This window comes from Aristolochia californica, unplaced genomic scaffold (assembly GCF_029961685.1).
Source record: "Aristolochia californica isolate CCGP_79_NKW_82.1479 unplaced genomic scaffold, dmAriCali1.0.hap1 SCAF_14, whole genome shotgun sequence".
Classification (NCBI taxonomy): Eukaryota; Viridiplantae; Streptophyta; class Magnoliopsida; order Piperales; family Aristolochiaceae; genus Aristolochia; species Aristolochia californica.
Genome location: NW_027181815.1, coordinates 6,505,587 through 6,519,092, shown reverse-complemented (window position 1 = coordinate 6,519,092; position 13,506 = coordinate 6,505,587). Strand labels below are relative to the sequence as shown.

Here is a 13,506-nt window from a genome sequence, read left to right as displayed (position 1 = left end):
GAAATTGACAACATAAAGAAGAAAAGCGACGGTGAGACACAAAATTGGATATGGGGTGAGAAGTAGAGGGCTTAGTGCAAGTTATGGGTTCTTTTCTTATGGCGATAGGCCGAGTTTTATACTGTGGTCCAAATGTAACAGGAGGAGATGGATTTACCTCAATGGGATTCGTAAACTCCACCTTGTGTGGTGTTGGCCAATGCTTTAGATGGTTGAAGAGTATCCGCATCACGGGGCACAACCGGCCAAAGAGAGGCTTGTATAGAAAAAAATGGATACAAAAGAGGTAATGTAGATAGAACCTTGACTCATGAACAAGATTTGATCATTGTGAAGATATTTTTTTTGGCTCTACTTTCACCTCTTTGTGTGAAGAATTTGCTAAAGCCATGAAAAATGAAGTTGATTGGTGAAATTTCATTCTTCCTTGACTATGAGTGATTCAAACAGAAAATGGAATTTTCATGAATTAGAACAACTATATAAAAAATGACTCTTTAACGAAAACACAATTTGAAAACTATTAATTCAACACAATTTGAAATATAATTAGGTCTCTATATTTCTTGGTAGTTAGTGCATTATACTTATAATTTTTGCATATGCTCTAGATTTCAATCCAATTCTTCAGAATCACAATTAGTGGTTATAAAAATATTGTTTTCAATACTTAGGTATTTGGTGCTCTCAATTCAACCATGTACTTAATTGGGTATTTTGATGATAAGTTTTTAAGTAGTAAATTTAATAATAGAGTAGAGTGGTAGTTGCCAAATGATAGAAAACAAGTGAGTTTTTTGGCTTTTAAAGAAACAACATTCCTTACCTCTTTCTACCACCAAGGTTGAATACATGACTACTGGAAGTTGTTGTGTGCAACTCCTACGGATGAACAAAATTATAAGACTATGGATTGAATCAAAGATAAAATTCCTATCTATTTTTACAATTTGAGTGTCATCAGCTTAAGGATGAACCATTAGAAAGTGGATAGTTAAGCAAATTCCAACCTCAAAGACCTAGAGTCCAAGTATCATAGTAAATCTTAAAAACTCTAACTATGGGAGTGGATAGTTAGGCAATTTACAATCTTTAAATATATGGACCATTAGGACATTCATTTTTTTCAAAACCTTACTCAAAATAATCATATACAAGTTACACAAATGTTTGAGATTACATCATAAGTTTTCATCAAATATAAACTTCACTTGAAACTCAAATTTCATGCTTTTGTATCATACTAATCTCTAAATTCAAGAAAAAAAGCATTAGGACATATAATGTTTTCTAAAACCATGTTTTTACTATGCATATAAATGTTTTATAAACTTTAAATCACTTGGAAATGACTTAATTCATGCTTAGAACTTAATAGTATAAGACTTTAAAAACCAGAAATTAATGTTTTAAAATTACAAAAGAACTTAAATCAATAATGAAAGAAAAATGGGAGAAAAAAAGAATGATGACATGGCATGGTGACGATGTGTCATGATGACATGTTACACACGTGCTTGATGACATAGTGTTTACGATGACATGGCAACAGACGGGCATTATTTCCTTGAGTTGTTGATGTGTCATGTTGATGGAGCACCACACACACTATCAAGGTTGACATGTCGAATTGGACTGTATACATACGCAACTGACCGGTCAAAATTGGGTATTTCTTATATTAAGTTTAGAAGTTGGTTATTTTTATTAATATTTGTTAAAAAATGGGTAAAAATCTAAAATAAAATCATTTCACAGCTGAGTGAGTTGCCCACGTATCTGCCGTTTAATCATCTGTAAAAGCTGTTTCTTGGTTTCCTCAAAAGTTACAATGATATATATTAGCAAATTTCATTTTTCCTGCAAATTTATTCCTTCCAGCAAATATTTTCTTATGGGATCTTACATGATCATGGAGATACAATTATTTTTAAAACGTTCGAGGGAAGTTATTTTACCATTTTACATGTATTAAAAAGGGAGTTATTATGAAAACTGAAGTAATTAATGTCATAAAGGAATAGTTTAATATTTACTAATTAAGAACATGGAAGCATAACCTCTAGCAAATAAAGGGTGGACTTAATACAGACACATGCCTTTGGCTATTAGTGATTGATTTGGTCTCTCAAAAATCATGAAAGGAAGAGATTTTGATTTTAGAGCTTAACACTATTCATTTATTAACTTGCTTAGTACAAGAAAAACTGTCATCGTTCCAAAAAGCAAACAAAATAATAACATTCTTGACAAAACAGGAAGGATCAGAAACATGGCGCTGGGATTTGCTTTCCAGAAGCAACACCATTGACGTTGGAGCAGGAAGACTTAGAATGCCCTTGACCTTTGAACCTCAGATTGATGTTAACGAGCTCCACATTCTCACAGGGCACCTCTTCACTGCACAAGAACAACACAGCAGTTTCTGATGTTGACACTCCTCTGATGTTCCTGTAAGTTATATCTCTTAATCTCACCTTCGATGGAGACTGCAACTCAGACAAAGAACGCAGGTTAAAATCCAGAAAAAGGGTATTGGAAAAACACGGATTCAATGGTTAAAACAAAAAAAATACTTATACTCGTTACTCACCTTAAGACTGCACTGATCATGGGGGCAGTACTGTTGATCGATGAGGATAGGATTGTAAACCTCGTTCATCACGATATCATCGAAAGTAATATCAGAAACAGAGTTTCGAGCGGGCCTGTCGGGCCATGTTTTGATCCGCACGCCATTGTCTGTGTTGGTGAAGGTGCAGTTGCGAACCACAAGATCCTGCACGTCCGCTTCATCCGGCTTCTTTCCCAGGCTCCCTACACTGATTCCGTGTCCAGGGCCGCAGAAGACGCCGGCGACGGTGATGTTATAACTCCCCTGCCCTATGGCAACGCAATCATCTCCTGTGGCTATCACCGACCGTAGAATCTGGATTCTTCGTGACAACGAGGTATATATTCCGTCCGTGTTGGGACTATCTGCCGGAGCGGCGATTTTAATCGACTGTACTACAACGTTTTTGCAGGTGAAGAAGGTGAGATGCTTGCTTTTGCTGTCTATGGAGGATATGCCTTGGATGATTGCATCATGAACAAAGCTGAATCTCAACGACTGACGAGTTTAAATAAGAAAACAGTGAATCAGAAACACGGGTTTCTTCTTGAATGAATGACTTGCATTGGAAGAGGATGAAGGAGACAAGGTGAGGGACTTACTGTAGGTAACTGCTGGCACTTCGATTTGTCTTTGCACTTGTTTTGCGACCAAGCTGCAGGTCCCTGGCCATCGAATATCCCCGGTCCTGTGAGCGTCAATCCATTAATGTACTGAAATTCGAGCCAAGCGTCTGAGTTGAACTTGTCGAGGCCAGGAGCCCTCACCACCCCATTCACCTGTAATATCATCCTCCCATTGCAAGGACCAGATAGCACAACTGGGTACACCAAGAACGTCTCTTTTGGGATCAGAATCTTACTCTTTCCAGTCCATTCACATGCTTGCTTCCAGGCACCCAACAAGGCCTATAACACCAACATTGCATCAATAAATGGATGAACAAACCTTTAAAACCAGTTGTAATTAGTTTGTGATGGTAGAAAGCAAGTCACGGGTTACAAAAAGAGATGACCTTGCTGTCATCGGTTTTGCCATCTCCAACTGCACCAAAATTCTTCACATTCCAAACTCTGATTGGTTTACCAGCTTCCGCTAACCATGTACAGAGAACTAACAAAAAATAAGATACTGGAAGAAAAGCAGAAGAACCCATAATATCTCTTTACTACAATGAAGAACAAACAGATAGTTTATCGACTCGTTTTCTTTGATCCTGCTCGTATTTATGTAGATGGAGCTGTTTCAATCTCTGCTAAACGTGCGTTGTTTTCTTATTTCACTTGGATCGTTTGCTGATATGCGCAAATACAGAAACTGCCATTTATTACACCACGATTTCCTTGATCACAGCCTTCACAGCAAAAATAAAAACAATTACTCCATTTTTAGCTGCCATTTTTCTTGATCTTTTTTTTGTAAACTAAGTAGAACTCGAGGCTATGTCAGTGGAAGTGCCATTTTTGGGAGTAACTGAAAAGAAATATAAATGGAAATGTCAAGTGACTGAATTGCGGAAGGGTTGCGATCATCGTCCTCTGCTACCCAAGTTTATTAGGCGATATTACGATTTTGAAATATTTTTACCACCATCTGCTCAGAATCTTTGCACGTAAATGTAGAAAAAAATAGAGACACCAGTGAAGTAATCTTAACATTCACTAGCGCCATTTTACTAAGCCTCCCAGAGTTTATCAGCAGATCCGTTTTAAGTCTACAGCTTTAAGATCAAAACCTTCCAAACTGGTAGAAGGACTTGGATGAGTTTATCACGCAGTGAAGTCTGCCTGCATATCTGGTTGGTGAAGATGCCAGGTTTGAAGCAAGTGTTGGGGATTTTAGATTATTGGTAAGATTTATATTTAGGGATTTTAGTAAACTAACTATTTTTAAAAATATATATATTTAGAAAAATAACCAACTCAGAAACTTAATTAGGAAAATAGCCACTGGTCAACAGCCCATGTGGAATATCAAAAGCAACACATTAGCATTGGTTCCACGTGTTGCCTTGTCATCTGCCATGTTGCTATTCAAAAGTAGCATATGCAACATCATTTGCCACATCACCAACTTGCTCCATCATTCACCATGTCAGCTAACTAATTTAGGAAAAAAAAGTATAAAAAAAATTTAATGTTTATTTTTATCGGTTTTATTATCTTCTATTTATTATAAATAAAAAATAGAGACATTTACCATATTACTGTATTCATATTTTTTTTACAAAACTATCCAACTTCAAAACATATTTCCCAAAGGGAATTTTACTATATCATACAACTTTTATAAATATTAGCACAAATAACCAATTTCTAAACTTAATATAAAAATACCTAATTTTGACCAATCAACTGCACATGTATATAATCCAAGGTGACACATAAATTTTGACTGCTTGCATGATGTCACATCATCATGCCATATCAGCACCCAAAGGGTCTAATGATGTGTCATTGAATAGCCATGTCATCATAACACGTCATCACACGCATCGGCGTACCTTTTTATTTTATTATTGATTTAAGTTATTTTATAATTAATTTTTTAAACATTAATTTCTGGTTTTAAAAATCTTACATATTTCATTTTATTACCTTCACTTTAATATAATAAACAATAAAATTTTGATTATTAATTTAAAAAAATTATTTTTGTAATGTAATTAATACCTTACATTATAGCTTTAAGATATTATTTAATTTAATAAATTATTTTTTTAAATAATTTAGTTTGTAAAAATCTTATTTAGTTTTGTAAAAATATTTTTGAAAACTTAAAATATTTTTTACTAATTATTTTAAAATTAGAAAATGTCTTAAATCGATTTAAAAAATAATTTAGTTTTTAAAAATCTTATTTTTTTTTATAAAAAGATTTTGAAAACAAAATATTTTTTACTAATTATTTTTGAAATTAGAAATGTCATAAATTGATTGTAAAAAATAATTTAGTTTTTATAATCTTATTTGTTGTAAAAAATCTTATTTAGTTTTGTAAAAAGGATTTTGAAAACTTAAAAGATATTTTTTACTAATTATTTTTAAAATTTTGAAAATCTTAAATCGATAATGGAGGATTATGGGTAAGGTTCTGGGCTTAAGTCTGGTTGGGAGGGAGGGGGTGTTGACATTAGTAATGGAGGATTTGGAGTACCAAAGCAGCTGTGGGATTGTATTTGGATTGGAGGTCAAAGGTTGTGGTAGACACTGTGTTGCCATGGCAAGGAGCAGAAGACAGCAAAAATGTTGGTTGCATCCTTGTTTTCATATGTTTTGCTCTATTGTACAGAGATTTGCACTAGTCAATGTAAAAAATGCTACAGGCCTGTTTGATTGGTTCGGTTTTATCGTGGTTTATGCTTAATTCTTCTCTTCTGTGTTGGATACATATTTTAGCATTGTTTCCTTTTTGTGTTTTTGTTTGCTCAAGTTATTACAGAGTTATATAATAAAAACACATGAAGATTCTATGACAATGGCCAATATCGGCAGTGTTCTTGAAATATTTTCATCTACTTCTCAGCATGCTCATGAGCTGGACCATTTTTCCTTTTCAAGGAATCTTGCCACTTCAGAATGGAAATAGCTGCGGAAGAGATTTAGTGGTGATGACAAATGAATATGACCCACTTCTGGTGAGAAATTCAAAATCATATGTTCAAAAATAAATACAAGTCAATAGTGCCCGGAAGTTGAGAACAGTCCCCCCCCCCCTCGTTCACAGAATTAGCAAACAAGCAGAACAAGGCCTAGTAGCAATGATTATGAATCATCTAGCAAAGCAATAAGCAGCCAAAATGATACAAGAAGTTTTTTGTTTTTTGACTTCAAGGGAATTCGCTTCTGAAGTCACTCCGAATTAGTCTTGTGAGGCAAAAGACAGCTAATTCACACGAAAGCACAACAATCACAGCTATTCACAAGACCCTCCTAGTTAATTAATAAATACAATGCGATGGACCAATGTTTCCTTGAACATTTGAACCCCACAAACACATGAAGACCCTATACAAACAATCACCAGGATATCTGGAGTTTAAAAGAATCAGTTTTATGATTCTCTTATGATGTTTCAACTAAAAAGTAAATTTGCTTTTCCTACACAGGTTGGTTGTCGGAACCCAATCCCGGCAATCAGCCTCTACCGGTACTATGGTCCCAAGGTCCGGTTTTGGAGACTTGTACTATATCATATTTAGAGAGTATGAGGATTTACAAACGACACATTGACACAGGCGGTTGGACTAGGAGAGCAATCCACACTCTCCTCCAGATTCGACACAGACAGGTGCAGTGACTCGACATTTTTTGACTTTGTGGTATCTCTGGTGACCATGACTATGGAGACCTGCAATACATAATACAAAGGCACAGTTAGTTCAAAATAGTCTCCAATTAGAAATAGACAACATCCATAACTGTGGGTGGAAGGAAATGCTTGAAAATGAGTGTCACTCCTGGCCATAAAAAGATGAATCAGTGTGAATCAATGCTATCAAAATCCAACTGCAAAGGAAAAAACTTGACAATGTAAGGCTAAACCATGCGTAGCATGTCTCGGTTGAAATTTTCAGATACCCCTTATGCACATCATGAAGCACAGGCTCCATTCAGTGGACATTTACTGATGGAAGTATGAAATTCACAAACCGAGTAACTATCCTTGAAATAAGTTGATGAATAACTTTCTTATTGAGCATTCTTTATTCTCATTTCTGGGTCAGGATCTGGACCACTCTTTTGTCAAGAATGCTTCAAATCAGTCCATATCAATGGTTGATCTGACTTATTGGTAATGCTACTTGGAAATTTGATCAGTTGAGTTCGTCACGTAACTCTGCATTATAGGATTTTTAGGAAACGTTTGCATTATAGGCTTAATCATGCATGCCAACATCCTTCCTCACAGAAATGAACCACAGACGTTTACCTCTAGAATGCAAAGATGATAACATGCACGGCTAGATTTGAAGCCCGCCACTCAAGTAGCAGTCTGCTGTTCTTAGTCCTGCTGCAATCTAAGGATACCTATTGAAAGTAAGAAAATGCTGCTTATCAAGACCTTGAATTATGTTTGACACACCTGATACAGCTTACCTATGAAGAGAAGGAGAAGCCCACCACCTACCTCAAGATGCTTTCAACTTGAAGTTCTCTTTCAACCTGCCGTTTGGTCTGAACCACTACCCTGTGTGAACTGTGGCGAATGAGCAGGAACAATGAACTGTGGCTGTGCTGGAACTGCAGTTGCTGCCATACCTGCAGTTGTGTTAATACAATAATGTCAATACAAGACAAGCAACTGGATAACCATAACAGAAATGGTATGTATCAAGCTTTCAGTAAGAAAAAAACTGATGCACCCAGAGAAGGAAGTACAAAGTCTTCGAGTTATCATGGTCTCACCTTTCCTAATGATCATGCATCACTTAACCTGGCCCCTCATTGCATTGGTTTCTCCTTTTGACTTTTTCTTTTTTAAGTTATAGGACAATATGTCCAATAAAATTTCAAATACTTCCACTATGGAACTGTCATGGCATCAGGGGTGGGCATGTCATTTCGGGTGTCCATATTGGACTGCCCAAAATTTGGAAGTTGTATGTTAAGTGTTACATAAACTCCGTTACATGATCTATGATGCCTGATTAAGGTTGAAAAAGTAATGCAACATTAGTCTCCAAATCTGAGATACATCGGATATTACATGTCACATAACCCAATATATCAACCCTACATGGCAAGAAGTTCCATACTGATCACAAACCAAACCACCACTGTGGATCTTACCAGTTGGATGGAGCCAGTTGTATGCTTTTCACAGTTAAGTCATTTGTAGGCCATGAATGGGTTCACTCAAAAACTTCCAGACGCAGAGATATTGGACAATACATCCATTAGAAGTGTTTATGTAATAAATGGAATGAGAATTATACTATTTATTTTTCTATTCCTTCTCTATTCATAGTAATAGGATAAAAAAATCTTGTCCTGCTCCTTTAGCTGATTATCAATAGGTAATTAGGTAAACTTGTTTATTTGACAATGAAACATACAGAACTAATGGAAATATATAATAAAAAATATAAAGTCATTAATAGATATACAAGGAAGACAGTCTTCAATATTGTATCTCAGTACCCGACTTACTAAACCCCCAGTTTTGAAATTTCAACACACTCCTTGCTTTCATTTACTTCACATAAAATGATAAAAATTCCCATACTAAAGCTGTTATGTTTCTTCCATCATATTTGACTTATGAGGCCATTAGTTTAATGTGGAAAGTATCCTGCCTTAAAGAGCAAAATCATTACTCACTTGCCAACATGGGCATTGTCATGGACATTTCATCTAGGATCCATAGACTAGGCTTCACTACAGCGTGGTTACTGCCATTTTTATCAGCCCCATGTACATTATAAGAGACCATAAACCACATCTCACAAAAAGGTGGGCTTGCTATTCTAATTTTTAGAATTGAGGCTTATTTGGTAAGACCCAAGTTAATTTAGTAAAACTACATGCCTGATAGAAGAGACATAGTGGCCCTTAAAAACGTTATTTTTTTAGGTTTCAATGTCAAAATAGATGGGATTTGAAAGCTATGCAATTTAGAATTTAGGACTCTATAAGGGTCTGTGTAAATTAACCATTTTATTGAAGCAAGCGAAGGAAAATACAAGCAGCAACCAGCAAAAGCAAAGAACAGCTCCAATGATTCAAAAATCCCTATCAATACAAAGACCTCTGAAGAAAATGTTTAGTCTAATTAATCAATCTCATAACACAAATTCAAACATTTATGGATGACTGGTATAGAAGGGATTACACAAATATCGCCAACTTAAAGGTAATCAGGTAATTGGTTATAAAATTCTTCCATTCCATACGAGTGAGTACAAATAGGGAAAACCACCCAATTTTATACAGGTAATTCAGTAGGATGAGCAATTGGGTAAATTTGCCAGTGCTATTACTAGTTGCAGGCCCCTTCTACTGTCACTGGAAATTGTCTATGTCACTTATGTATTAAACCAGCTACTTTAGGAAAGGAGGTAAAATATGGTCTAAGTAACATTACCTGCAGGATATGGAGCTTGAATTGTCGGTAAAGGTGCAGCAGTAGCTCCATTGACATTGGGAGCACTAAATTGCAAAATGTGATGACTAGGCATAGCATAACCAGGAACAGTTGAATAGCTGTGACTACTAGGAAGAGGCTGGCCCAGTTGTCCAAATGGGTAAATTGCTGTATTAACTGTTCCAGGTACACCATATACTTGAAGGTATTGCTGACCCATATATGGATTATAGAGATTCTGCAAAGTAAGCAATAAGTTAGAAAATTCAACTAAAATCAGCAGTGCAGAAGCAAACTTAGACCTCTATGAGCACACACAAAATGCCCAATGGCAGCAATAAGTTTGAGCTCTCAACCTGAGGATATACGTATTCAGGACCGTATGCTGTATACCTGCAACAGAAACAAATGCATCCTAAGTACATCAGGGTTATGTTATTTTTTATGCTGTAGTGAAATACAATTCCAATCTGAAGGAGCAGACACTATTGCAACCAAATGAAGAGGCCACATCATCATTGGATTAACTACCAATGGAGATATTCAAAGATGAACTCCCACACAACAGAACCTCAAAGTCCAAGTTATTTCTATAATTTTTTTTGACAAATTAGCATGTATTGTCAAGGAATTAAGTAAAAAAAAAAAAAAACTATTAGTAGTGAGCACTGAAGGGAACTAACCCATACGGTGAGTATGTGAATCCTTGTTGATACCCATAAGAGACAGATTGGTGGTAGGAGGGACTTCCAACATACGCACCACGAGAACCACTCTGTACTGCTCCGAAAAAGGGTGCACCTGGCCGCAAGCGTCCTGCAAGAAGAACACATAAAAGTTTCTATAACACACGGGAGAAAATTTTCCAAAAAAGATCACATCGCACATAATTCACACAGAGTGGTAAGAGGTGGATTTTCATTTCCTTCTTTTTTCTCCCTTTAGAAAATAACAAAAAGGAGAAGGTGATAAAAATTATTTAATAACAAAACATATCTAATGCCAACGGTAAGTCTTGGTCTGACAGCAATCCTCTGACTACCCTTTTTTGCAGTTCATTCAATAACTATCCGCACAGACAGTATGTGCACTCAAGATGCTATAGGAGTTAAGACTTCCACCACCCTCTTGAGAACACTAGGAAATCAAGATGTTGCCACCATCCCCATAGTAACTATTCTTACTACGGTTAATGCTGTGACATTCTTAGTAACAGTCAGCTCTACCTGTCAGAGGCGGCAATTCCAACCAGTTTCCAGATACTGGTCTGAACCTAACTATTTGTTTTGTTTTTTTATTTGGCTCTAACCGACTCCAACTGTAACAACTGAAATTTTCATCCAAGCACGATCAGCTGACAAAACACCTCATAACCAATTGAAGTTGCTCCTTAAGATAGCTAATTGACGTAGGAAAACTGTAAACCTTAGCAAAGAGATGTCCACGTCAATCTCTGATCTGGTGTCCTTTGCAAACAATAATCGCTTGGTTCACTTGTTGGTCTAACAGAATGAAGATACAATTAACAATCCAAAATTCACCACACACACACAATCTCATAGATATATTAAAAAACAAACTCTTTCAATTGTGCAAGAGAAGTGAAATACCAAAACAATTCGTAAGTCTTACCATAAGGAGGAGCAGGTCGGGGACGCCCAAGAGAAGCCAAATTACAATTTGCACGCCGACCATCAATCACAGGACTTGGATCAGCGCACGCCCTTCTTGCAGATTCAGGATCTCTGAAAGTCACCTAAACCCTCCATAAAATCAAAAACCCAGTCATCTTCACATTCACAGCTCAGAACATTATCCTGTACTATGTCTAGAACACGGTGATTAGGAGTTCATGCTTTTTTTTTTTTTTTTTATCTTTTGCGTCCTGTTTGTTCGGATGATAGTGTAATAGTTTCAGCCTCGGACGTCAAATTAATAAATCCGCCCATTACCAGAGTCACAAAAAACCAGCATGTGGTAACGATCACCGAAATTTTAAACTTCAAGACAGATATTCAATCACAGATAGACTCGGCACAAGAGGGGCGAGTTCATTCAAAAACTGAAAATACCAGGAAAAAAATCACCTCCACTCTCTCATAGATAAAACAGACTACGCTATAATCTAGGATTATATAAATTAAAATCATTTCCATATAACTTCACGGAAAAAATACAATAGAAACCCAAAACGAGAAATACTCACGAAACCATAACCCTTTGATCTCCCAGTGTTCTTATCGCAGATCACTACAGCTTCAAGGATCTCTCCGAATTGCTCAAAGTACCTACGCATCGTCTCGCTCTGTGTCTCCCAAGCCAATCCCCCGACGAAAACCTTGGTGTAAGTCGTGTCTCCAAAGGGAGAATTCACATACTGAAACCCGGAATTCGAGCTGGATCCCGATCCGGAACCTGAAATCGCCTGGAACGCCATCCACGTCTAAACAAAAATAACCAAATACGAAATAACCAGATCGCCAACAACGCGGAGAAACGATCCAATTGAAGAAGATATCAGTTGATACTGTGATCGACCCAGTCGAACCTAGCTTTCATCGTAGAGAAGTAGAACTAGAAAAATCCCAGATTTGAAGAGATTGAGTCAAAGGAGAGGTGGGTCTGGTGCAATTTGCTGGAATCTGTCATGGGTTCCTTTTCCCTTCAAAAAAAAAAAAGGCCGATCAATAAGAGCTTTACAAGAATCTCAGAGAGAGCAAGAGAGAAAAGGCAATCTCTTTTCCTTCTTATCTCGGGAAGAAGTTGAAGAGTGTAATGATTTGCGCAGACGAGTAACATAAACCCTTACAGGATTCTCAAAGAAAGCAGAGAGAGAACAGCCGTCGGACCCACTCCCTCCTCAAAACCCTAGCCTAAAACCTCAAAAACCTGGATGGCTTTATTTTCCATCTCCTTCCATTCACCCTTGACCCGTTCTCTCATACCCTTTTAAGCGATTGCTTTTTTCTCTAATTTCTCCAAAACTCATCCACTATTTTCGACTTCCACTTGAGCGTTCTTACCATAAAACAGAAAAGAATTCACTGAAGCATTTGAACATACATAGAAATAATTAAATACGATATTAAAAAGCACTATGTGGGACCTCTCATTTATTGGCTACGCAGAGCAGCTGATCTCCTTCTTTCCAAAATTATGGACGAGTCAATGAAGTTCCTATTAAACAAGATATACCAGATTACTACGTAGCCATCGTCTCTGACATAGAAATCACCTGAAGTTTCCTCTCTGCAACCTAATGTATAAAAGGAACAAGTAAGAATATAAGTTGGCGAGGTCTTGTTGCATGTTTTGTTCTGGGTTTCAACTGACAAAGCACCTTCATTAGCTATAATTAAGAGGCAATATAGGATGATTCTCTAATCATGATTCCCAATAGAATACTAAGAAAACAGAACCCAGAGGCAGTGGGCATCATCTCCGGCCTCTAGTTTAAATGTTTATTAAATAGTGTTTTCTTTCTGGTGTTCCTTGAAGGATCTGAGGGTGGGATGCCCATGACAACAGTTCAGGCCTCCTTCACATCCGTTAAACAATTCTCATCAGATATGGATCAAATGGGTTACTAGAATTCCATTGCACAGAAACCTCCTTAGAGATCAAGGGCTGTCATCAATCTTTAGTTTCAGCTTTACCATCGTTAAGATGTCACCATGCAATCTCCTTTGCCTGGAAGTTTTGCATGAGAGACTATGACTTCCCAATAAAATATAAATTTTCCCAGTATTTACGCAAATCTTCGAAGTGGATAAAGCTCATACTGTTTGCCCAAATAACAGAAATCC

General features: G+C 36.7%; 2 protein-coding genes across 2 annotated transcripts; both read right to left on the bottom strand.

The window, feature by feature from the left end:
• Positions 1-2,264: 2,264 nt before the first annotated feature.
• On the bottom strand, positions 2,265-3,770 carry LOC137950323 (exopolygalacturonase-like). The gene is made up of 4 exons (XM_068796718.1): positions 3,630-3,770; positions 3,217-3,522; positions 2,594-3,112; positions 2,265-2,489 (listed from the first exon to the last, which is right to left on the bottom strand). The coding sequence occupies exons 1-4, from the start codon at positions 3,768-3,770 to the stop codon at positions 2,265-2,267; spliced, it is 1,191 nt and encodes a 396-aa protein (XP_068652819.1).
• Positions 3,771-6,225: 2,455 nt separating this feature from the next.
• On the bottom strand, positions 6,226-12,713 carry LOC137950536 (uncharacterized). The gene is made up of 9 exons (XM_068797067.1): positions 12,510-12,713; positions 11,907-12,362; positions 11,333-11,456; positions 10,384-10,516; positions 10,057-10,093; positions 9,701-9,938; positions 7,745-7,875; positions 7,547-7,644; positions 6,226-6,964 (listed from the first exon to the last, which is right to left on the bottom strand). Exons 2-7 carry the CDS (start codon positions 12,135-12,137, stop codon positions 7,775-7,777), a joined length of 864 nt encoding a protein of 287 aa, XP_068653168.1. The 5' UTR covers positions 12,138-12,362; positions 12,510-12,713; the 3' UTR covers positions 6,226-6,964; positions 7,547-7,644; positions 7,745-7,774.
• Positions 12,714-13,506: the final 793 nt, after the last annotated feature.